Genomic DNA, 26,581 nt, shown 5'->3' on the forward strand with positions numbered 1-26,581 from the left:
ATTGTTATAATGCAAATACAGACATCACTGACCTTCTAGTTTAATAATAATGATCATTTTTCCATTTCAGGGTATGAAAACTGTGCACATATAAAGTCACTTTTTCATTGATTCTTAGTTTCAGGCTCTACCTGAAGAACCTTAACCCTGGTTGCAACTATTTGCTTTGCAGTTGCAAAACCCACTCCAATATCTATCTGGTTGATCTGCCACTATGGAGTCCCCTAAAACTTTAGCTTTGCCATATTCATATGTATACTTGAAAGTGCTTATGTATATATGTGTGTGTACATGTGTGTGTGTGTCCATACTACTTATGGTTGCTGGACTTTAGCTCACAAACTAGCAGCTGAATAAGAATCTTGCAATCACAGAGTTTAGAGCCAGAAGGAAGCTTAAAGTTTATTTATTCTAACTTCCTCCACACTGCTTCCTACCCCATCATTTACAAAAGGAACTAAGGCCTCATATTAGTTTTCTATTGCTGTTGTAAAACATTGCCACAAAATTAGTGATTTAAAACAAAACTCACCAGGTGGATGGCTCATGTCTGTAATTCTAACAATTTGGGAGGCCAAGACAGGAGGATCGCTTGAGCCCAGGAGCTCAAGACCAGCCCGGGCAATACAGTGAGACCCTGTCTCTACAAAAAAAATTTTAAAATAGCTGGGTATGGTGGTGTGTGCCTGTAGTCCCAGCTACTCAGAAGGCTGAGGTGGAAGGGGCACCTGAGCCCAGGAAGTCAAGGCTGCAGTGAGCAGAGATCACGCCACTGCACTCTAGCCTAGGTGCCAGAGCAAGACTCTATCTCAAAAACAAACGAACAAACAAACAAACAACAAAAAAACAACAAAAAAACCCCAAAATACTCACTTATTATTTCCCAATTTTGTAGCTCAGAAATCCATTCAGGCTTAGGCTCACACAAGGCCAAAGGCAACATACTGGCCATCCTGGGCTCTTATATGGAGGCTTTGGGGGAGAATCCACTTCTAGGCTCATTCAGGCTATTGGCAAAATTCATTTCTGTGAGGTTCTAGGGCTGAGGTCCCATTTCCTTGCTGGCTGTTGGCTGGGATTTGTGTCAGCTCCTAGAGGCCACTTGTATTCCTTGGCTTATGGTTCATTCTCTCTTCAGATCCAGTAATGGTGTGCTAAATACTTCTTGTGCTTTGAATCTATCTGACTACTTTTTCTGTATTCCTCTTCTGCTTTTAAGAGCTTGTGTGGTTATACTGGGGCTACCTAGATAATCCAGGATGATCTCCCTATTTTAAATTCAACTGGTTAGTGACTTTAATTACATATTCAGAATCAATTTTGCCATGCAAGGTAACATATTCACAGCCCCAGAGATTAGGGCATGGAAGCCCCTTTGGGGCCATTATTCTGCTTGTCACTGGCCCTGAGAAGCTAAATGACTTGTCTGAGGTCCCATGGTCATTTAGTTAGTAGCAAGGACTCGTTCCAATATACCACATGTCACCTCTTGCTAACATATACTCACTGCTCATGCTAAATGGTGTTTTAGCAATCATCACTTTAATGCCTGTAAATGGGCTCAGTGTTAGCAAAACTGTCTTGCAATTTACTCTTAGACATAGCTCACAAGTGCCGATAAAACTGCTAAAGAACCTAAATGCAGCATGATCATGTCCAAGAATACTAACCTTATGTAAAATGATGGATTTGAATTCTATTCCATAGACATACAGCTCAACTTGGAATGAAATATTATGTTTATTATATTAGTTCTAATACTTTTCCAGAAATGATAACAGCTAAAGTGTTGAATGCTTATCATATGCCAGGAATTTTACATTCCTTATTTAATCTTCAGAAAACCCCAACAGGTAAGTGCTATTCATGAATAGTAAACTGAAGCATATATAGTTTAAATAATTTGCATAAGGTTAAGCATCTGCAAAGTGGAGGAACAAGAACTTGAAAACATGTAATCTGACTCCGAAGTCCACATTTTAAAATTATTCTATACTGGATGAATAGTTAATTTTTATTTATTTATTTATTTATTTCTGAAGAAGCTTGTTTAGATTTACCTTTTATTTTTATTTTTTATTATTATAAGTACATAATATGTACATTTTTATAAGTACATAGTGTGTACACACTTATGGGGTACATACAATAGTTTGACACAAGCATACAGTGTGTAATGATCAATTCAGGGTAATTGGGATACCCACCACCTCAAGCATTTATCATTTCTTTTTGTTGTGAATGTCCCAATTTCACTTTTAGTTGTTTTGAAATATACAATAAACTATTACTAACTATAGTCACCCTATTGTGCTACTGAATGCTAGATTTTATTCTATCTATCTAACCTTCAGTTTAAAACAGCAGATTGAGTCCACTTATTTACCTCAAAAAAATAGAATGAATGTAAGAATAAATCTATAGTAGAGCCAGAGAGCAGGAAAATATATTATCTTTGGTCAGAAACTTTAAAGAATTTCTATAATTAAAAGCAATCAGACTGATGGAAAAATCAAGAGGTGAGAATCCTGAAACCCAACAGAAGCCAAAAAGGAGGCCATTGAAGAAATAGATAGGTTCCCCCCCAGCAAAAAAACAAAAAACAAAACAAAAAAACACCCTAGAAAACTCCACAAAATTAGAAATTAATTAGTAGGGGACAGGAAAAATTTGTGATAATCCTAGAGGAACTGCAGAAACTATTCCAATTCTCTGTTGTGCATGCAAGTAGTAGAGGCCATTGATGTTTGACCCCAGGATCTGCTGTCAAACCTTCTAAATGATTTAAGGGATCAGTTATGGGAACCTCCCAGCTTGAGCATAAGGGACAGGAAGCCTGTAGATATGAGAAAAGGAGTAAAGAGGAAAATCAATCAGCACAGTAGTGAAAATTCTTTTTTGGCAAGAGAACTAATTTCCTACTTTGCATATCAAGATGGGGGTGGGAGCTAGTGTCTCTAGCCCATTGTAATAGCTAGTCTCTAAAGATGTACTCCCAATAAATTATGCTTCCTAGTATTCATGCCCTTGTGTAGTCCTCTCCCCTTGAATCTAGACTGGCTCTGTGACTTGCTTTTAACAGTGCATGACTTCTAATAAGACATAAGAAGCCTTGCAGTATCTGCCTGGTCTCTTGGAACTTTGGATGAAGCTAATCATCAGTAAGAAGTCCAACTACCCTGAGGATGTAACACTGGGAGGAATTCTAACCTAGACACATGAAGAGACAGAGATGTCTGGGTAGCATCCAGCCGTACCAGTGACTTCCAGCCTAGACAACAGACACATGAGTGAAGAAAACATAGAGTGTTCAGCCCATCCAAGCCTTTAGAATCTAAAATTTAGATGACTCTAACACCAGCCACTATCTGTCTGCAACCATATAAGACTCCAGGCAACAACCACCTAAGTTGAGCCCAATCAACCCACAGCACCATGAGATAATAATAAACTAGTGATTCAAACTGGTAAATCTTAGGGTGGTTTGCTACACAACAATAGATAACCCAAAGACCCAAAGAAATCCCACCTGTCTACATGACAGAGTGGAGACACCTGCAGCTAGCCAGAACACTCATGTGGGGAGTTATTCCAAGGGATGTCAAAGGATCAAACCACAAACTATTGGTAGTAGATCTTTTCTTTTAAAAATATGAAGAGAATCAAGATCATCTGAAGAAAGTAGACATTTGAAGAAAATGAACAACCTTAAAGAGAAGCACCAAAATGAACAAAGTGACCCATGAGGAAAGAAAGTAAATGTAGAAAACAAACAATAAAAGCCTTTAAAATGTTTGTCACCATGCACTGGATCTGTTTATGGTCATCATCATCATCATCATCATCATCATCATCATTTTCTAATAGATTGTTGCTTGAGATATCTTTTATCATCTTGGTTTACAAAAGGCCTTCCTAGGCATGACACAAAATCCACAAGTCATAAAAAAAGAAGGCTGACAAATTTAATTTAATCAAAACTTTGTTAACTTTTACCTTTGAAATAACTATAGATCCACAGGAAATTGCAAAAAAAAAATGTATAAGGAAGTCCCATGTACCCTCACCCAGTTTCCTCCTATGGTTAAATCTTATATAACTATAGAAAAATATCAAAGCAGGAAACAGCATTGGTACAATGTGTGAACAGGCATACTTCATTTTATTGCACTTCTCTTTATTGTACTTTACAGTTACTAGTTTTTTGTTTGTTTGTTTGTTTGTTTTTGAGACAGGGTCTCATTCTGTCACCCAAGCTGGAGTGAAGTGCTGTGATCATAGCTCACTGCGGTCTTGATCTCCTGGCTCAAGCCTCCTGAGTAGTCTCAGCCTCCAGAGTAGTTAGAACTATAAGCACGTGCCACCAGATACTGTTCTGTTTGTTTGTTTTACAAACTGAAGATGTGTGGCAACCCTGAATCAAGCAAGTCAAGTCTACAGGTACCATTTTTCCAACAGCATGCACTCTATTTGTGTCTCTCTGTCACATTTAAGTAATTCTCGCAATATTTCAAATTTTTTCATTATTATTATAACTGTAACCACTCATCTTTGATGTTGACATTGTAATTGTTTTGGGGTAGGTACCATAAACTAAGCCCAAATGTGTGTGTTCTAACTGCTTCATTGACTAGTTATTTCCCATCTCTCTCCCTTTCCTTGGGCACCCCTATTCCCTGAGACACAGCAATACTGAAACTAGGCCAATTAATAACCCTACAATGGCCTCTAAGTGTTCAAGTACAAGGAATATTCACATATCTCTCATTTTAAATCAAAGGCCAGTGATGATTAAGCTTGGTGAGGAAGGCATGTTGAAAGCCAAGCTAGGCCGAAAGCTAGGCCTCTTGTGCCAAACAGCCAAATTGCGACTGCAAACAAAAAGTTCTTGAAGGCAATTAAAAGTGCTACTCCAGTGAACACAAAAATGATAAAAAAGCAAAACAGCCTTATTGCTAATGTGGACAAAGTTTTAGTGGTCTGGATAGAAGATCAACCCCAGCCACAGCATGTTCTTGAGCCAAAGCCTAATCCAGAGCGACGCCCTAACTCTCTTCATTCTATGAAGGCCTAGAGAGGTGAGGAAGCTTCAGAAGCAAAATTTGAAGCTACCAGAGGTTGGTTCTTGTGGTTTAAGGAAAGAAGCTGTCTCCATAACATAAAACTGCAATGCAAAGCAGCAAGTTCTGATGAAGAAGCTGCGGCAAGTTATCCAGAAGATCTAAGATCACTGATGAAGGTGGCTACACTAAACAATAAATTTTCAACGTAGATGAAACATTCTTACATTGGAAGAAGATGCCATCTAGAACTTTTATAGCTAGAGAGAAGTCAATACCTGGTTTCAAAGCGTGAAAGGTCAGGCTCACTCTCTTGTTAGAGACTAATGCAGCTGGTGGCTTTAAGTTGAAGCCAATGCTTATTTACCATTCCAAAAATCCCAGGGCCCTTAAGAATTATGCTAAATCTTCTCTGCCTGTGCTCTATAAATGGAACAACAAAGCCTGGATGATAGCACATGTGTTAACAGCATGGCTCACTGAATAGTTTAAACCCTCTGTTGAGAACCATTGCTCAGAAGAAAAGATTACTGCTCATTGACAATGCATCTGGTCACCCAAGAGTTCTAAGGGAGATGCAGAGGGAGATTAATGTTGTTTTCATGCCTGCTAATACAACATCCATGGATCAAGGAGTAATTTAGACTTTCAAGTCTTGTTATTTAAGAAATACATTTTGCAAGGCTATAGCTTCCATAGATAGTTATTCCTCTCATGGATCTGGACAAAGTACATTGAAAACATTCTGGAAAGTATTCACCATTCTAGATGCCATTAGAAACACTTGTGATTCATGGAAGAAGGTCAAAATATCAACATTTAACAGGAGTTTGGAAGAAGTTGACTCCAACCCTCAAGGATGACTTGGAGGGGTTCAAGACTTCAGTGGAGGAAGTAACTGCAGATGTGGCAGAAATAGCAAAAGAACTAGAATTAGAACTGGGGCCTGAAGATATGATTGAATTGCTGTAATCTCATGATAAGACTTGAATGGATGAGAAGTTGCTTCTTATGGATGAATAAAGAAAGTGGTTTCTTGAGATAGAATCTACTCCTGGTGAAGATGCCGTGTACATTGTTGAAAGACAACAAAGGATTTAGAATATTATAATATTTAGTTGATAAAGCAGTGGCAGGGTTTGAAGGAATTGACTCCAATTTTGCAAGAAGTTCTACTGTGGGTGAAATGCTAACAAACAGCACAGCATGCTGCACAGAAATATTTGATTAAAGGAAGAGTCAATCAATGTGGTAAACTTCACTGTTGACTTATTTTAAGCAATTGCCATAGCCACCCCAACTTCAGCAACCATCATCCTGATCAGTCCTCAGCCAACAACATCAAGACAAAACCCTTCATTAGCACAAAGATTACAACTCACTGAAGGCTCAGATTATTCTTTTTTAGCAATAACGTATTTTAAAATTAAAGTATGCACATTTGGTTTTTAAGACATTATGCTATTGCATACTTAATAGACTACAGTATATAGTAACCTAACTTTTATATGCACTGAGAAATAAAAAAAAATTGTGTGACTCACTTTATTGCAATATTTGCTTTATTGAAGTGCTCTGGAACCAAATGCACATCTCTGAGATGTTTGCCTGCATATAGTTCTATGTCATTTTGTCACACATGACGATTCATGCAACTACCACGGCAAACAAGAACTGTCTTATCACCACAAAGATATCCCTCATGCTACCCTGTTACAGTCACATCTACTTTTCTCCTTCTCCCCACCATCCCTAATTCCTGGCAACCATTAATCTGTTGTCCATCTCTATAATTTTGTTGTTTCAAGAATGTTACATAGATTCATATAATGTCACCTTTTGAGAGTGGCCTTTTTTTTTCACTCAGCATCTTCACCAAATTTTAAGACCTCTGTAGGGTAAAAGACAGAAAGGGGAAAATATTTGCAATACATATAACAGACAAGGTTTATTGTCCACTACGTATGAAGGGCTCCCCAAATCATAGTAGTAGCAAACTTTATATAGTGGCAAACTTCATATAGTGCTTATTATGCATCACGCACAATTCTTTTTTTTTTAATTTTATTATTATTATACTTTAAGTTTTAGGGTACATGTGCAAAATGTGTAGGTTAGTTACATATGTATACATGTGTCATGCTGGTGTGCTGCACCCATTAACTTGTCATTTAGCATTAGGTATATCTCCTACTGCTATCCCTCCCCACTCCCCCCACCCCACAACAGTCCCCAGAGTGTGATGTTCCCCTTCCTGTGTCCATGTGTTCTCATTGTTCGATTCCCACCTATGAGTGAGAATATGTGGTGTTTGGTTTTTTGTTCTTGTGATAGTTTACTGAGAATGATGATTTCTAATTTCATCCATGTCCCTACAAAGGACATGAACTCATCATTTTTTATGGCTGCATAGTATTCCATGGTGTATATGTGCCACATTTTCTTAATCCAGTTGATCATTGTTGGACATTTGGGTTGGTTCCAAGTCTTTGCTATTGTGAACAGTGCTGCAATAAACATATGTGTGCATGTGTCTTTATGGCAGCATGATTTATAATCCTTTGGGTATATACCCAGTAATGGGATGGCTGGGTCAAATGGTGTTTCTAGTTCTAGATCCCTGAGGAATTGCCACACTGACTTCCACAATGGTTGAACTAGTTTGCAGTCCCACCAACAGTGTAAAAGTGTTCCTATTTCTCCACATCCTCTCCAGCACCTGTTGTTTCCTGACTTTTTAGTGATCACCATTCTAACTGGTGTGAGATGGTATCTCATTGTGGTTTAGATTTGCATTTCTCTGATGACCAGTGATGATGAGCATTTTTTCATGTGTCTGTTGGCTGCATAAATGTCTTCTTTTGAGAAGTGTCTGCTCATATCCTTTGTCCACTTTTTGATGAGGTTGTTTGTTTTTTTCTTGTAAATTTGTTGGAGTTCGTTGTAGATTCTGGATATAAGCCCATTGTCAGATGAGTAGATTGCAAAACTTTTCTCCCATTCTGTAGGTTGCCTGTTCACTCTGATGGTAGTTTGTTTTGCTGTGCAGAAGCTCTTTAGTTTAATTAGATCCCACTTGTCAATTTTGGCTTTTGTTGCCATTGCTTTTGGTGTTTTAGACATGAAGTCCTAGCCCATGCCTATGTCCTGAATGGTATTGCCTAGGTTTTCTTCTAGGGTTTTTATGGTTTTAGGTCTAACATTTAAATCTTTAATCCATCTTGAATTAATTTTAGTATAATGTGTAAGGAAAGGATCCAATTTCAGCTTTCTACATATGGCTAGCCACTTTTCCCAGCACCATTTATTAAATAGGGAATCCTTTCCCCATTTCTTCTTTTTGTCAGGTTTGTCAAAGATCAGATAGTTGTAGGTATATGGCATTATTTCTGAGGGCTCTGTTCTGTTGCATTGGTCTATATCTCTGTTTTGGTACCAGTACCATGCTGTTTTGGTTACTGTAGCCTTGTAGTATAGTTTGAAGTCAGGTAGCGTGATGCCTCCAGCTTTGTTCTTTTGGCTGAGGATTGACTTGGCAATGAGGGCTCTTTTGTGGTTCCATATGAACTTTAAAGTAGCTTTTTCCAATTCTGTGAAGAAAGTCATTGGTAGCTTGATGGGGATGGCATTGAATCTATAAATTACCTTAAGCAGTAGGCCATTTTCATGATATTGATTCTTCCTACCCATTAGCATGGAATGTTCTTCCATTTGTTTGTATCCTCTTTGATTTCATTGAGCAGTGGTTTGTAGTTCTCATTGAAGAGGTCCTTCATATCCCTTGAAAGTTGGATTCCTAGGTATTTTATTCTCTTTGAAACAATAGTAAATGGGAGTTCACTCATGATTTGGCTCTCTCTTTGTCTGTTATTGGTGTATAAGAATGCCTGTGATTTTTGTACATTGATTTTGTATCCTGAGACTTTGCTGAAGTTGCTTATCAGCTTGAGGAGATTTTGGGCTGAGAGAGACCATGGGGTTTTCAAGATATACAATCATGTCATCTGCAAACAGGGACAATTTGACTTCCTCTTTTCCTAATTGAACACCGTTTATTTCCTTTTCCTGCCTGATTGCCCTGGCCAGAACTTCCAACACTCTGTTGAATAGGAGTGGTGAGAGAGGGCATCCCTGTCTTGTGCCAGTTTTCAAAGGGAATGCTTCCAGTTTTTGCCCATTCAGTATGATATTGGCTGTGGGTTTGTCATAGATAGCTCTTATTATTTTGAGATACATCCCATCAATACCTAATTGATTGAGAGTTTTTAGCATGAAGTGTTGTTGAATTTTGTCAAAGGCCTTTTCTGCATCTATTGAGATAATCATGTAGTTTTTGTCTTTGGTTCTGTTTATATGCTGGATTACGTTTATTGATTTGCGTATGTTGAACCAGCCTTGCATCCAGGGATGAAGCCCACTTGATCATGGTGGATAAGCTTTTTGATGTGCTGCTAGATTCAGTTTGCCAGTATTTTATTGAGGATTTTTGCATCGATGTTCATCAGGGATAATGGTCTAAAATTCTCTTTTTTTTGTTGTGTCTCTGCCAGGCTTTGGTATCAGGATGATGCTGGCCTCATAAAGTGAGTTAGGGAGGATTCCCTCTTTTTCTATTGATTGGAATAGTTTCAGAAGGAATGGTATCAACTCCTCCTTGTACCCCTGGTAGAATTCGGCTGTGAATCCATCTGGTCCTGGACTTTTTTTGGTTGGTAAGCTATTAATTATTGCTTCAATTTCAGAGCCTGTTATTGGTGTATTCGGAGATTCAACTTCTTCCTGGTTTAGTCTTGGGAGGGTATATGTGTCGAGGAATTTATCCATTTCTTCTAGATTTTCTAGTTTATTTGCATAGAGAAGTTTCTAGTATTCTCTGATGGTAGTTTGTATTTCTGTGGGATCAGTGGTGATATCCCCTTTATCATTTTTTATTGCGTCTATTTGATTCTTCTCTCTTTTCTTCTTTATTAGTCTTGCTAGCGACCTATCAATTTTGTTGATCTTTTCAAAAAACCAGCTCCTAGATTCATTGATTTTTTGAACGGTTTTTTTTTGTCTCTATTTCCTTCAGTTCTGCTCTGATCTTAGTTATTTCTTGCCTTCTGCTAGCTTTTGAATGTGTTTGCTCTTGCTTCTCTAGTTCTTTCAATTGTGATGCTAGGGTGTCAATTTTAGATCTTTCCTGCTTTCTCTTGTGGGCATTTTAGTGCTATGAATTTCCCTCTACACACTGCTTTGAATATGTTCCAGAAATTCTGGTATGTTGTGTCTTTGTTCTCGTTGGTTTCAGAGAACATCTTTATTTCTGTCTTTATTTCGTTATGTACCCAGTAGTCATTCGGGAGCAGGTTGTTCAGTTTCCATGTAGTTGAGCGGTTTTGAGTGAGTTTCTTAATCCTGAGTTCTAGTTTGATTGCACTGTGGTCTGAGAGACAGTTTGTTATATTTTCTGTTCTTTTACATTTGCTGAGGTGTGCTTTACTTCCAAGTATGTGGTCAGTTTTGGAATAGCTGTGGTGTGGTACTGAAAAGAATGTACATTCTGTTGATTTGGGGTGGAGAGTTCTGTAGATGTCTATTAGGTCCGCTTGGTGCAGAGCTGAGTTCAGTTCCTGGATATCCTTGTTAACTTTCTGTCTCGTTGATCTGTCTGATGTTGACAGTGTGGTGTTAAAGTCTCCCATTATTATTGTGTGGGAGTCTAAGTCTCTTTGTAGGTCTCTAAGGACTTGCTTTATGAATCTGGGTGCTCCTGTATTGGGTGCATATATATTTAGGATAGTTAGCTCTTCTTGTTGAATTGATCCCTTTACCATTATGTAATGGCCTTCTTTGTCTCTTTTGATCTTTCTTGGTTTAAAGTCTGTATTATCAGAGACTAGGATTGCAACTCCTGCCCTTTTTTGTTTTCCATTTGCTTGGTAGATCTTCCTCTATCCCTTTATTTTAAGCCTACGTGTGTCTCTGCACATGAGATGGGTTTCCTGAATACAGTACACTGATGGGTCTTGAGTCTTTATCCAATTTGCCAGTCTGTGTCTTTTAATTGGAGCATTTAGCGCATTAACACGTAAGGTTAATATTGTTATGTTGAATTTGACCCTGTCATTGTGATGTTAGCTGGTTATTTTGCTCGTTAGTTGAGGCAGTTTCTTCCTAGCCTTGATGGTCTTTACAATTTGGCATGTTTTGCCGTGGCTGGTACCGGTTGTTCCTTTCCATGTTTAGTGCTTCCTTCAGGAGCTCTTTTAGGGCAGGCCTGGTGGTGACAAAATCTCTCAGCATTTGCTTGTCTGTAAAGGATTTTATTTCTCCTTCACTTATGAAGCTTAGCTTGGCTGGACATGAAATTCTGGGTTGAAAATTCTTTTCTTTAAGAATGTTGAATATTGGCCGTCACTGTCTTCTGGCTTGTAGAGTTTCTGCCGAGAGATCAGCTGTCAGTCTGATGGGCTTCCCTTTGTGGGTAACCCGACCTTTCTCTCTGGCTGCCCTTAACATTTTTTCCTTCATTTCAACTTTGGTGAATCTGACAATTATGTGTCTTGGAGTTGCTCTTCTTGAGGATTATCTTTGTGTCATTCTCTGTATTTCCTGAATCTGAATGCTGGCCTGCCTTGCTAGATTGGGGAAGTTCTCCTGGATAATATCCTGCAGAGTGTTTTCCAACTTGGTTGCATTCTCTCCGTCACTTTCAGGTACACCAATCAGACGTAGATTTGGTCTTTTCACATACTCCCATATTTCTTGGAGACTTTGTTTGTTTCTTTTTATTCTTTTTTCTCTAAACTTCTCTTCTCGCTTCATTTCATTCATTTGATCTTCCATCACTGATACCCTTTCTTCCAGTTGATCAAATCGGCTACTGAGGCTTGTGCGTTGGTCACGTAGTTCTCGTGCCATGGTTTTCAGCTCCATCAGGTCCTTTAAGGACTTCTCTGCATTGGTTATTCTAGTTAGCCATTCGTCTAATATTTTTTCATGGTTTTTAACTTCTTTGTCATGGGTTCAAACTTCCTCCTTTAACTCAGAGTAGTTTGATTGTCTGAAGCCTTCTTCTCTCAACACGTCAAAGTCATTCTCCGTCCAGCTTTGTTCCGTTGCTGGTGAGGAGCTGCGCTCCTTTGGAGGAGGAGAGGCACTCTGATTTTTAGAGTTTCCAGTTTTTCTGCTCTGGTTTTTCCCCATCTTTGTGGTTTTATCTACCTTTGGTCTTTGATGATGGTGACAAACAGATGGGGTTTTGGTGTGGATGTGCTTTCTGTTTGTTAGTTTTCCTTCTAACAGTCAGAACCCTCAGCTGCAGGTGTGTTGGTGTTTGCCGGAGGTCCACTTCAGAACCTGTTTCCCTGGGTATCAGCAGCAGAGGCTGCAGAACAGTGGATATTGGTGAACAGCAAATGTTGCTGCCTGATCGTTTCTCTGGAAGTTTTGTCTCAGAAGAGTACCCGGCCGTGTGAGGTGTCAGTCTGCCCCTCCTGGGGGGTGCCTCCCAGTTAGGCTACTTGGGGGTCAGGGACCCACTTCAGGAGGCAGTCTGTCCATTCTCAGGTCTCAAGCTGCATGCTGGGAGAACCACTACTCTCTTCAAAGCTGTCAGACAGGGACAGTTATGTCTGCAGAGGTTTCTGCTGCCTTTTGTTTGGCTATGCCCTGCCGCCAGTGGTGGAGTCTACAGAGGCAGGCAGGCCTCCTTAAGCTGTGGTGGGCTCTACCCAGTTCGAGCTTCCCAGCCTCTTTGTTTACCTACTCAAGCCTGGGCAATGGCAGGCGCCCCTCCCCCAGCCTCACTGCCAACTTGCAGTTTGATCTCAGACTGCTGTGCTAGCAATGAGCGAGGCTCTGTGGGCGTAGGACTCTCTGAACCAGGCGCGGGATATAATCTCCTGGTGTGCCATTTGCTAAGACCATTGGAAAAGCACAGTATTATGGTGGGAGTGACCCGATTTTCCAGGTGCCGTCCGTCACCCCTAGGAAAGGGAATTCCCTGACGCCTTGCACTTCCCGGATGAGGCGATGCCTTGCCCTGCTTCAGCTCAGGCTCGGTGCACTGCACCCACTGTCCTGCACCCACTGTCCAAAAATCCCCAGTGATATGCACCCGGTACCTCAGTTGGAAATGCAGAAATTATTCATCTTCTGTGTCGCTCACCCTGGGAGCTGTAGACTGGAGCTGTTCCTATTCGGCCATCTTGGCTCCACCTCCAATTAATCTTATCTTTTGCAAGTTTACTTAAATGTTAATGTCAGAGAGTAAATAGGTATAATCTAACAAATTCAGAAAAATGATTCAATAACAGTATCAAGCCATTCACCTGCTTTTCTAGAATCCAAAGCCTATGCTCTTCCCTTAAATAGTACCAGATATTATTAGGATCTAATAAGTATATAACCTGGAATTGTTTGCTCTCTGTCTCCTAATGAAGCTTGATTGTAAAAGGTGAAATTTCAAAAAAAAAAAAAAAGATCGCTTAAGAGACATAGTATTTCCATCCATCCTATATACTCAAAATTTTATCCTTGCATCAAGATGGATCATCAGAAAACTAGGTCTGAACTACATTAGCTTAGTCCATTACAGAGCTTCATTCACTTTCTTTTCTTTTTTTTTTGAGATGGAGTCTCGCTCTGTCGCCCAGGCTGGAGTGCAATGGCACGATCTCGGCTCACTGCAACCTCTGTCTCCTGGGTTCAAGCAATTATCGTGCCTCAGCCTCCCGAGTAGCTGGGATTACAGGCGTGTGCCACCACACCCAGCTCATTTTTGTATTTTCAGTAGAGACAGGGTTTCGCCATGTTGACCAGGCTGGTCTTGAACTCCTGACCTCAGGCAATCCATCTGCCTCAGCCTCTCAAAGTGTTGAAATTACAGGCGTGAGCCACCACGTCTGGCCACTTCATTCACTTTCTAACAGTTAATGTTCTGCATGCTTAGCTTTCATTGCTTAAAAAAAAAAACTTTGCTGTGTAAAATATATTTATGCTCTTGCTATAAAATTACTAAAAGCATTGTCCATTATATAACGCAACCTCCTACACTGTCTACAGAAGCCAAATATGTAACATAAATGAGTGAAGCAGACTGTAAAAAAATCCACTGCCAGATATGTAATTAAACTTTATCATTAACTGAACGATGGTATAAGCACATTAACACATAGTACGAACAGGTAGGAAAAGAGAAGCTATATTTTAAATTTGAAATCTAAAAATATAAATAATTTATCAAAGTTTCCTTTGAAATTGATTACTTTGTTGACTTGTAAATAGAAAGCTAAAATCCTTTCTTCTACACCAATATGTCAATGTCCACATGGGCTGATACGGAGAAGCAGATACTTAGGTGGAAATTCGGGTACTGTATCAAGAGGAAAGTGGAATGAATAAAATGATGGATGGCCAAAAGCAGCAAATGCCTACTACATACTGATATTCCAAAGTTGTCTAATTAGGATTCAGTACCACACTACAGTGCAGTTCAATTTCTTCAATTTGTAGTTCTTTATTGACATTAGTAAAATTAATTGAAAAAGACAAAATAGGCAATATTTTTAACTGCCACAATGTTGGAAATCAGAAAACTTCCTTTTTGGAATTCACTCTTTAAACCTACAATTGTGAATACGTAGTTTAAGTAATCACTTCCATCTCTGGACACCAATTTCAGCACAGAAAAGTAAGCCAGATTATTCCTTGCCAAAAGCATTTCCCCAAAAAATGACTTCACTAAGAACACGTGAATTAAATTTTACATTTGTGTAACTACTTATGAGCACTTTCACAGAGAAAGATTCAGAGTGTTTATATGGATTATCATATTCACCAAAAAGGTCAGTCATTGAACTGAGTCAGGGATTTTCCCTTGGATGACATGAACAAGTTGAATTCTTTCAACAGTTCAAAAAATATATCTTCAGCACCTGACATAAATGCTGCACTACATCCCAAAATTCCCCTTCAGAACTGAAGTATTTATTCCCCAGTTGCTCTTTAGGAATTCGCTAGGCTGAAAAAAGCTACCACACCCAAGGTCATTCTCTTTCCCAGGGTAACTGGCATACAGAGACTAGTCAACATTGGGCTATAAGGACTGGCCCTCTGACCTTAGCTGAGGACAATTCGGAGGGACCATCCCAGCTTCAGAGCTCCCAATAAGTAAGGCTGAGGCCTTCTGACTATATCTAGGCCAACTTCTCCCATTAGTCCAGCTGCATCACCTTCCCCTCACAGGTGTTGATCCTGAAAGAAACCTTTAATAAATTATCTTCAGGTTAACCTCCATTTCAAAATTTGCTTCCAGGGCAACCCAACCTGTGACAACACCACATACAACTAAGCCCCCTAATCTACAAGAAGCAGAAGCAACTACTGTATTGTGCATCCAATTCATCGAAAAAAGGCAATAATCTCGGTTGAAGCCACAGAAGAATATCTGGTATACATATATTGTTACTATATACACATTTCATTTTTTATCTTTTTAGGACAGTGTTTCCTGGTGAATTACACAATTAATACACTGAAGTTTTTTATCTTTAAAAACACTGCCACTTTGGATTTAAGTTTCATATCAAGTCTTATGTTAACCATTGCAGAAATATCTTCTGTAGTCATACTTAAGTTATTTTGACCAGTATACATTAAACTTAAGACACAGGCACTATGTTCAAAAGTTCTATCATATCAAAATTCTCATTGACACCACAAATAAATATGCTTCACTGGGCATTATTATTTATGTCTATGCAACAGAAAACACCAAAAGCCATGGCAACAAAAGCCAAAATTGACAAATGGGATCCAGTTAAACTAAAGAGTTTCTGCACAGCAAAAGAAACTACCATCAGAGTGAACAGGCAACCTACAGAACGGGAGAAAATTTTTGCAACCTACTCATCTGACAAAGGGCTAATATCCAGAATCTACAAAGAACTCAAACAAATTAACAAGAAAAACAAACAACTCCATCAAAAAGCGGGCAAAGGATATGAGCAGACACTTCTCAAAAGAAGACATTTATGCAGCCAAAAAACACATGAAAAAATGCTCATCATCACTGGCCATCAGAGAAATGCAAATCAAAACCACAATGAGATACCATCTCACACCAGTTAGAATGGCAATCATTAAAAAGTCAGGAAACAACAGGTGCTGGAGAGGATGTGGAGAAATAGGAACACTTTTACACTGTTGGTGGGACTGTAAACTAGTTCAACCATTGTGGAAGTCAGTGTGGCGATTCCTCAAGGGTCTAGAACTAGAAATACCATTTGACCCAGCCATCCCATTACTGGGTATATACCCAAAGGATTATAAATCATGCTGCTATAAAGACACATGCACAAGTGTGTTCATTGAGGCACTATTCACAATAGGAAAGACTTGGAACCAACCCAAATGTCCAACAATGATAGACTGCATTAAGAAAATGTGGCATATATACACCATGGAATATTATGCAGCCATAAAAAGGATGAGTCCCTGTCCTATGTAGGGACATGGATGAAGCTGGAAACCATCATTCTCAGCAAACTATTGCAAGGACAAAAAACCAAACACCGCATGTTCTCACTCATAGGTGGGAACTGAACAATGAGAACACTTGGACACAGGAAGGGGAACATCACACACCGGGGCCTTTTGTGGGGTGGGAGAAGCGGGGAGGGATAGCATTGGGAGCTATACCTAATGTAAATGAGGAGTTAATGGGTGCAGCACACCAACATGGCACATGTATACATAAGTAACAAACCTGCATGTTGTGCACATGTACCCTAGAACTTAAAGTACAATAAAAAAAGAAGGTACAAAAAAAAAAAAAAAGAATACATTGTGTGACTCAGTAGACACTTTTTTGCAAAGTTGTCATCTGTAAGAGAGCTAATGCCTGGGCAATCTTTTCCCTTAATATATAACTACATAGCTGCATTTTACAACAGGATTGCTTATTTTATTCACTTTCCAAAATAAACCCAGTTGAAATTTCAGTCCTTTTCTTGAATTATTTTTCATTACATAGATTTTCTATGTACTGGTTGTAGTTTCTACTATATTTTGTTTTATAATGGGCTCTTAGGTTGTATTCCTTGATGCAAACACACTTTGCATATTAAACACACGAGAATCTTTTTTACTTCTATCAGAAAGGAATTTATTCTTTCCATTTTCTTGCAACATCTTCTCAGTCTAGCTTTCATTCTACTTTGGATGGAGATGTGGGTGCCATATTTTATTTTCCTCTTATATCTGCTATAATAATAACACACACAAAAAGATAAATGGCAACTTGATGTAAATAAGGAATTCTGCGGACTGTGACAAACTGGAGAACACATGCCCTATGTATAAAGGTGGCAACTGCTACTTAGCTCCAACCGATCGTTGCTTAGTGGAAATACCGGCCAATTGTTTCCAGATTTTTCAACTTTTTCAAGAGAAATCAGAAAACCATATACATATATATATATATATGTATATATATTTTAAGAAAACCATATTTTATGTGAAATTTCCTGAATATTAAATGTTGGCAACTAATTCAACTATATGCAACACATCTCTCGCCACACCCAGCCCATAGTCCACCACTTTGTAAACTTTTTCTAGTGATTAATTGACTTGGAATGTAGTATTGAATGTATTCCTTCTACTACAGTAATAAAAAGCGTGAGCTCTGCAAACATGTTTAAATTCCAGCTCTGCTCCTTCCTAGCTATGCAATTGTGGGCAAATTACTTTTTCTATCTAGCCCTCATTTTTCTCACCTGCAAAATGGGGTTAATCAAATTACCTTAGAGGTACTTCACAATTTATAATGTAAGGAATTTAGAATAGTGCCTAGTACAAAGCAAGTATCAGTAAATGTTAGCTTTTGTTATTTAATAATGAAAATTGTACAAAATATCACATTGCCCCTTTTCCCTGGCTGCAAGAAAGCTTACCATTAAATTGAATGCTCTACCACAGCAACTATATTAGCCATTGTGTTTGGTATGTTTGCTTCCTCCTTTTCAGGGTTTTGATTGTCTATTTCAATTTTCAGAGCTTTATTACACACTTGAATATAAGAAGCTTCAAATTGTTTTTGGAAGAAGGAAGGATAAAAACAACCAAAACTTTAAAAAATAAAAATTAAGTTCCATGAAATTTTTGTGAACAAGATGAAGGAAATTAGGTCATCTAGCTGTATAATTAGGTGGATTTATAACAGGTTCAGTGATTGTACACTAAAAAGTATCGATTAACGGATTGATGTTAACCTGGAGATGAATCTATGCTGCCACGAAGATTCTGGCCTCAGTTTTGCCGTTTGTCAAATTATCTGGAGTTAGAAAACTATGGCCTGCAGTCCAGCTGCTCTGCTTGTTTTTATGAATAAAGTTTTACTGGAATAAAAGCCACACACATTTGTTTATGATTAGTCTATGGCTACTTTTGCACCACAATGGCAGAGTTGACTAGTTGTGACAGAGACTGTGTGGCCCACAAGCCCAAAGTGTATACTTATATCTTACCCTGTAAGAAAAGTTTGCAGACCCCTGAATTAGATGAAGACAGGTGGCAATATCAAATTTGAAGATGACACAAACTGGGAGGAATAGTTAATACACTGCATGATAGAATTGAAATTCACAAAGATCAGAAGAACTGAAAAAAATCAGGCTGAAATTTAATAGTTTATAAAGTATGGTTAATGGGTTCTTAACCATACAAGTGGAGGATATGAGGCATTAAGAGCAATTGATATTGTAAAGATATAGTTTCATAAGTCCAGGAAATTAACCATATGATGTAGCTGCCAGAAAAGAGCTATTTTAAATGTCTGCATTAAAAGAAATACAGGGTCTAAAACAGTGCTGCCCAATAGAACTTCCCTGTGATAATGGAAATTTTTTTAATCGATAATGTCCAATAAGGCAGCCATTAGCTACATGCAGCTATTTGGATTTGATATGTGGCTACTGTGAAGGAGGGACTAAATTTTTAAAATTATTTTTGGGAGAGTCCTGCTCTGTTGCCCATGCTGGAATGCAGTGGCACTATCATAGTTCACTGGAACCTTGAACTGCTGGGCTCAAGTGATCCTCCCACCTCAGCCTCCCGAGTAGCTATGACTACAGGCACATGCCACCATGCCAGCTAATTTTCAAAAAAATGTTTTGTAGAGATGGGGTCTTGCTATGTTGCCAAGGTTGGTCTCAAGCTCCTGGGCTCAAGGGATCCTCCCGCCTCAGCCTCTCCAAGTGCTGGGATTCTAGGTGTGAGCCACTGGTGCCTAGCCAAAAACTGTCAGTCTTTAGAGAAAGGGAAATCAATTCTGTACCTTTCATGATCCATCAGCAGTTTAGCTATGTTCAGACAGAAGTCTAAGGGCATGTCAAGATGTAGTATTTCCATGACAGCTAACAAGATGAAAAAATGAAATAATTATTATCAGTTTAATTTTTGAGGAAGCTTAGCTATTTTCAATAATTTTCCTCTATTCAAAATCTACTTACTAAATGTTTGCCATATACCATGTTTTGCCTAACAATTTATCAAAATCTTCTTTTAAAGTATTTACATCCAATGCTGGAGAGTGTCATGACACAGGCACTCTTGCACAGATAGCAAAGTAATCTGGTGCAATCCTTTCAAAAAGCAACTTGGCAATGCTATATGCTAAGAACACTGGGGTAGAGAGCTTGGTATCTGAAGTCAGACAGATCTAAATTTGAAACCACTTGCTACTTGTATGGCCATAGGCAAGTTAAGCTCTCTATACCTTAGTTTTGTCACCTGTAAAATGGAGAATATACCACCAATTTCTCAGGGTTGTTGAGAGGATTACCTGAGACAATGTATGGAAATTATATAGCAAAGAACCTAGCACTTAGTAAGCATTTAATAAATGGCAGCTGCTATTATTATTCCCTTTAAGAAATTGTGCTTCTGAAAAGTCTCACCTGGAATAAATATGGGGAAAATTTATGAACAAAAATATTAAAAGCAGTGTAGATTATAATAATAATGGAAAAGAAGTATACACTGTCTATTACAGGATAGCAATAAACTATTGTGCAACCATTAAAACTGTTGAGTATGAAATAACGTGGAAAAAATGAATATACACTAATATGAAAAATGTATAAGATTAGTAAGTGAAAAATTAGAAAGCAAAGTTTTATGTACTATATAGTTACAATTCTGTAATAAAAGCAAAATAAACTAAGAGAAAAAATACTGAAAAGTGATCAAATTTCTAAAAGTGATTGTGTTTAGATTCTATTTATTTGACAAATATTTAATGAGCATATTATCTGTACCAGGCATTGTGCTTTGTGCTGAGAACCTAGCAGTGGATAAAACATAACAAAAATTCGTGCTGTCAAGGAGCTTCTAGTGGATGGTAGGACCATGAGAACTTTTAGTATTTTCCAAAAATGTCTTAAATTATTATGTGCTATCCTTTCATAATGAAAAATGTTTATTTTTAAATTTCAATCTTTCTACTACAAAAAATATCAGTGCAATAATGCCAGCAGTTAGGTTGACCATTTTAAGAGTAAAGTATTTTCACCAGCAAAGCAACAAACAGAATATAAAAATGCAAGTTTCATATATTCTTTCAACGCAAAATCTAGTATTTTTAAATATAAAAAACTTGGATTTGGGTTAGCCTCCTAATCTGTAATCAAACTATGACTGACATTGCAACTTCAGGAGTATCTAGATTGAGTTAAGTAAAAACAATCTGTGAATAAAGAACAATTTCATTTTAAACTCTGCTTCTTACCTACATTTGGATAAACACTGTCATGAGGAATTATCATCCCAAACTAATATACTTCAACTTGGTTACTCCAATCATCTCTCTGGTCTTCCTATGTTGTCTCAGTTGGAGTAAGTGTATTATTTTAGTTGGTTAGTTGGTTTGTTTATTCCCCCAATGCAAAAAAGTAGAGTTGTCTTCCTGGTTTCTAACATTTTTCAACCTGTGTATGCTGAGGTGATACTGTTGCCTAGAGATGCAGAATCCCCAATACATTTGAGCTTCTGAGGTCTCTTAGGTGATTGGCTAAAATTCTAGAGGCCGCCAAAAGATTCAGTAGCACTAAATTTAGGGCTACTGCCAGATTGAATTATAGTTCTAACTATAACAAATTGTTATTATATATTGGATAATCAGTAACTATACTAACATATAATTTTGTATAGTACAAATAATGCAGCTCTTAAAGATTACTAAAAAGCATGTACAACATTACAAGAATTAGAGTAAATAATTTTTATGACTAAACAAAATTGAAATGTTAAGGGCTAGTGTGCATAGTTTTGCTTCATGTAATGCATCCATATAGTAGTAATAACAGTAATAATAATAACTACAGTAATAGGTAACATATATTGCACACTATGCACCAGATATGGTGTTAAATGCTTTATACACATTTTCTCACAAGATTCTCAAAACAACATGATGAGGTAGATAATAATAATATCTCTTTTGCTAAATGAAGAAACAAAGCAAAGTTAAGTGACTTGCCCAATGACCAACTTTTGTGCAGTGTACATTCTGGTCCTTGGAGAATTATGAAAAATAAATAGCAATGTTTATAAACAAGTAATTATAAAAATCACAGCATTACAAAAGCTTTTCCCATTAATAGGTAATCTTTCTTTCTTCATGGTGGTAGACAACTTCAGAAGGGTTGTGTAGCTACAGTTCTCTGCTGGACTGAAAGAAAACTGATTGCTTTTATTCAGCTTTTTTTTTTTTTTTTTTTTTTAAACACCTTTTAAATTTGCTAATATTTTTTCTTCTTTCTCTCTTTCTTCCTGGGTGACAATATTTTCCCTTTCCTGGGTGATCATTTTCCTTCTCAGCCACCATCAAATTACACCTATTGTTAGTATACTACAAAAGATCTTATATTTAACAAATTGTAGTGATGTTTCAAAATGGTGTGCTCTTCACATACAGAGATCATACCTTCAAGGAGTTCTTCATTAGATGTTTCGCCTTTCAAGAGGATTTTCATTTTTAAGAAAAGCCCAGTAGAATTTAAATGTTCCTATTTTAAACAAAGAAATCACAATGATATTAAAATTGTGGAATGTAAAAGACAATTTTCAAGTAATTGCCTGCTTTATTTAACCACCTTGGGATAACTCATAATCAAAGGAAATCGAAATTACAGAAGATCATATCATAACATTTGTTCTATCCCTGAAGATATTTCCCAATATTTTTTTCAATCTAAATGAAATAATATATGGAAAAGAACATGTAAATATTTCCAATGAGTGACAAACATTTAATGACAAGATTAATACTTAAACTGTACGAATCTCAGGCCATATTCTTTGTAAGCAAAACCACAAACCAGCTAGTTTTATTTTCTTTTGAGATTTATTAACTAAGGTCCTTTGCAAACAATGGCAGAATAAAATAGAAAATGCATTGTCTTTTCCATAAGATATGCCTGTCGTGTTTACCATTAATAACAATGTTATTTCTAAATCATTGTTAGTTGGCCCTAAGCCACCTGTGATCTTCCCCGTTCCACTTTTGCCTGACAGGGTACATCTTTAAACAATTTTCTAAGACTAAAAGTACAGTCTAGGCCCACAGAACAGAACTTTTCTCTCTACAAAGCCAATTAACTCCTACATGAACACTGTACTCATTAGCTCCATACTCTGTACATAATTACAGGTATTCATATGTGAGATGCCTTAAAAATAGAAAGTTGGAGAAAGTAAGCACTGGTATTAAAAGGGCTTGCAAATATAGATGACACTAGTACAAATAATAAATTGAAGTTGCCAATTTTGATTTATTGCATTACCATCTTTCCTGTAGGTTTGTTGAAATGTATTGGGTTCAATTCCCTTTTATCTTCAGAGACATAGAGGTCTTCCAGATCTTGGCAACATCTGTTTTCCTTGAGTCTGCTATTCTCACACAAATTTAACATTCTGGTTTTTTTTTTACCAAACAATTCCAGATATGATTTTCACTGATTTCATTACCAAACAACCCCAGATAATGGACATTTTGCTTCTGTTATCATCATGTCTTCACTTCTGTAAACATTTGCACCGTATATTGTCCATCCTTATTGTCTCTTAAAACTACACTTTCAGAAGTCATGAAGATTGCCTGCTAAATCCATCAGCTTTCCCCCTACTATCAAAATCCTTGTCTTCTCTGTAACTTTTCTCACTGTTATTTCTCATTCTTCATAGGCTTGTTTGTTTGTTTATTTATTTATTTATGATGGAGTCTCACTCTATCGCCCAGGCTGGAGTGTAGTAGCACAGTCTCGGCTCACTGCAACCTCCGTCTCCCAGGTTCAAGCAATTCTCCTGCCTCAGCCTCCCGAGTAGCTGGGATTACAGGTGCACTCTACCACATCTGGCTCGTTTTTTTATTTTTAGTAGAGATGAAGTTTCACCATGTTGGCCAGACTGTTCTCAAACTCCTGACCTCAAGTGATCCACCTGCCTCAGCCTCCCAAAGTGCTGGGATTACAGGTGTGAGCCACTAGGCCTGGCTGTTTTTTTTTTATTATTATTTGAGACAGAGTCTCACTCTGTCTCCCAGGCTGGAGTGCAGTGGTACAAACACGGCTCACTGCAGCCTCCACTTCCTGGGCTCAAGCAATCCTCCTGTCTCAGCCTCCCAATGTGCTGGGATTATAGGCATGAACTACCATGCCCGGCTCCCTTCCTTAGATTTTTGTTTGCTAATTTTTTTCTTTTCACCAGTTACTGAGAAACAGGCTCCAGGTACAATAAACATGCAAGATAAGTATCGTGAATCTTGTTTTGTAGGGTCAGATAAAGTTAAGTAACTTACCCACGGTCACACAATTGGTAAGTAGTAGAGCTGAAATTTGAATTCAGATCTCTCTGACTCTAAAGGACATAATCTTTCCATTATAATATGCTGCCTCCCTTGAAGCTCTGTCTATCATGGCAGGCATTACAACACTATCTGGATATTTTGCAAGCTCTAAAGATAATGTATTCATTTCTAGTGTGAAGTGTATCATACACACACACACACATACACACACATGAGTATATAAACATATGTATATGCAATGTATATGTATAGTTTACATAATAATAATAAAACAAACAACAGTGTCCTCACTACCAAGGTTAAGACACAGATTATTGCCACATAAAAAGCCTCAAATGTATCCTTACCCATAGGCATCCTCCTCACCTCACAGAGGTAAACAACATCCTGAATTTTGTGCAGTAATTCCCTTGCTTTTCTTTATATATACACAATATATAGTTGCTATGGACCGAATGTTTGTGTCTTCCTAAAATTCATATATTGAACATCTAATCCCCAATGTGATGGTATTTTGAGGTGGTGGCTTTGGGAGGTAATTTGGTTATGAGGGCTGAGCCCTCATGAATGGGATAAGCGCCCTTATAAGAAAAGACATGAGAGAGATGAGAGATGATCTCTCTCTCTCTCTCTCTTTCTCTGCCAAATGAATATATAGAAAGAAGGTGGCCATCTTCAAACCAAGACAAAGGCCCTCACCAGGAACCAAAAAGGCTGGTATTCTGATCTTGGACATCTCAGTCCCTAGAATTGTGAGACATAAACTTCTGTTGCTTAAGCCACCCAGTTTATAGTATTTCGTTATAACAGCTCAAGCTAGCCAACACAATTATTTAGTTTTGCCTACATTTGAACTTCACTTAAACAGAATCATAATGTATCTAAGTTTTTCTGTGACTCCTTTCATTCAAATCATGTTTTTTTCAGATTCATCCGTGTAGATACATGAAACTTATTTGTTTTCAGTACTATATAGCATGGTTGTCAAAGGGTGGTCCCTGAATCAGCACCATCTGGGAACTTGTAAGAAATGCAAGCCCTGGTTTGGAGCCAAGATGGCCGAATAGGAACAGCTCCAGTCTACAGCTCCCAGAGTGAGCAACGCAGAAGACGGGTGATTTCTGCACTTCCAACTGAGGTACTGGGTTCATCTCACTGGGGAATGTCGGATAGTGAGTACAGGACAGTGGGTGCAGTGCACCGAGCGTGAGCCAAAGCAGGGCAAGGCATGGCCTCACCCGGGAAGTGCAAGGGGTCAGGGAATTCCCTTTCCTAGTCAAAGAAAGGAGTGACAGATGGCACCTGGAAAATCGGGTCACTCCCACCATAATACTGCGCTCTTCCAACGGTCTTAGCAAACGGCACACCAGGAAATTATATCACGCGCCTGGCTCGGAGGGTCTAACGCCCACAGAGCCTCGCTCATTGCTAGCACAGCAGTCTGAGATCAAACAGCAAGGCGGCAGTGAGGCTGGGGGAGGAGTGCCCGCCATTGCCCAGGCTTGAGTAGGTAAACAAAGAGGCTGGGAAGCTCGAACTGGGTGGAGCCCACCGCAGCTTAAGGAGGCTTGCCTGCCTCTGTAGACTCCACCACTGGGGGCAGGGCATAGCCAAACAAAAGGCAGCAGAAACCTCTGCAGACTTAACTGTCCCTGTCTGACAGCTTTGAAGAGAGTAGTGGTTCTCTCAGCACACAGCTTGAGATCTGAGAATGGACAGACTGCCTCCTGAAGTGGGTCCCTGACCCCCAAGTAGCCTAACTGGGAGGCATCCCCCAGGAGGGGCAGACTGACACCTCACACGGCCGGGTACTCTTCTGAGACAAAACTTCCAGAGAAACGATCAGGCAGCAACATTTGCTGTTCACCAATATCCACTGTTCTGCAGCCTCTGCTGCTGATATCCAGGGAAACAGGTTCTGAAGTGGACCTCCGGCAAACACCAACACACCTGCAGCTGAGGGTTCTGACTGTTAGAAGGAAAACTAACAAACAGAAAGCACATCCACACCAAAACCCCATCTGTTTGTCACCATCATCAAAGACCAAAGGTAGATAAAACCACAAAGATGGGGAAAAACCAGAGCAGAAAAACTGGAAACTCTAAAAATCAGAGTGCCTCTCCTCCTCCAAAGGAGCGCAGCTCCTCACCAGCGACGGAACAAAGGTGGACAGAGAATGACTTTGACGAGTTGAGAGAAGAAGGCTTCAGACGATTAAACTACTCCAAGCTAAAGGAGGAAGTTCGAACCCATGGCAAAGAAGTTAAAAACCTTGAAAACAAATTAGACAAATGGATAACTAGAATAACCAATGCAGAGAAGTCCTTAAAGGACCTGATGGAGCTGAAAACCACAGCACGAGAACTACGTGGCGAATGCACAAGCCTCTGTAGCCAATTCGATCAACTGGAAAAAAGGGTATCAGTGATGGAAGATCAAATGAATGAAATGAAGCGAGAAGAGAAGTTTAGAGAAAAAAGAATAAAAAGAAATGAACAAAGCCTCCAAGAAATATGGGACTATGTGAAAAGACCAAATCTACGTCTGATTGGTGTACCTGGAAGTGACGGGGAGAATGGAACCAAGTTGGAAAACACTCTGCAGGATATTCTCCAGGAGAACTTCCCCAATCTAGCAAGGCAGGCCAGCATTCAGATTCAGGAAATT

General features: G+C 38.6%; 1 protein-coding gene across 1 annotated transcript in view; it reads right to left on the minus strand.

Moving 5' to 3' along the window:
* The window catches only part of TEX11 (testis expressed 11), a 377,626-nt gene that overhangs the window by 169,715 nt on the left and 181,330 nt on the right, over positions 1-26,581 (minus strand). The window contains exons 12-13 of the mRNA XM_024240693.3: positions 22,033-22,114; positions 19,384-19,462 (exon numbers count right to left, since the gene is read on the minus strand). Of these exons, the coding sequence (XP_024096461.1) occupies positions 19,384-19,462; positions 22,033-22,114 (161 nt within the window). The remainder of the gene's footprint in view (positions 1-19,383; positions 19,463-22,032; positions 22,115-26,581) is intronic.

The sequence above is a fragment of the Pongo abelii genome, chromosome X (assembly GCF_028885655.2).
Source record: "Pongo abelii isolate AG06213 chromosome X, NHGRI_mPonAbe1-v2.0_pri, whole genome shotgun sequence".
Taxonomy (NCBI): Eukaryota; Metazoa; Chordata; class Mammalia; order Primates; family Hominidae; genus Pongo; species Pongo abelii.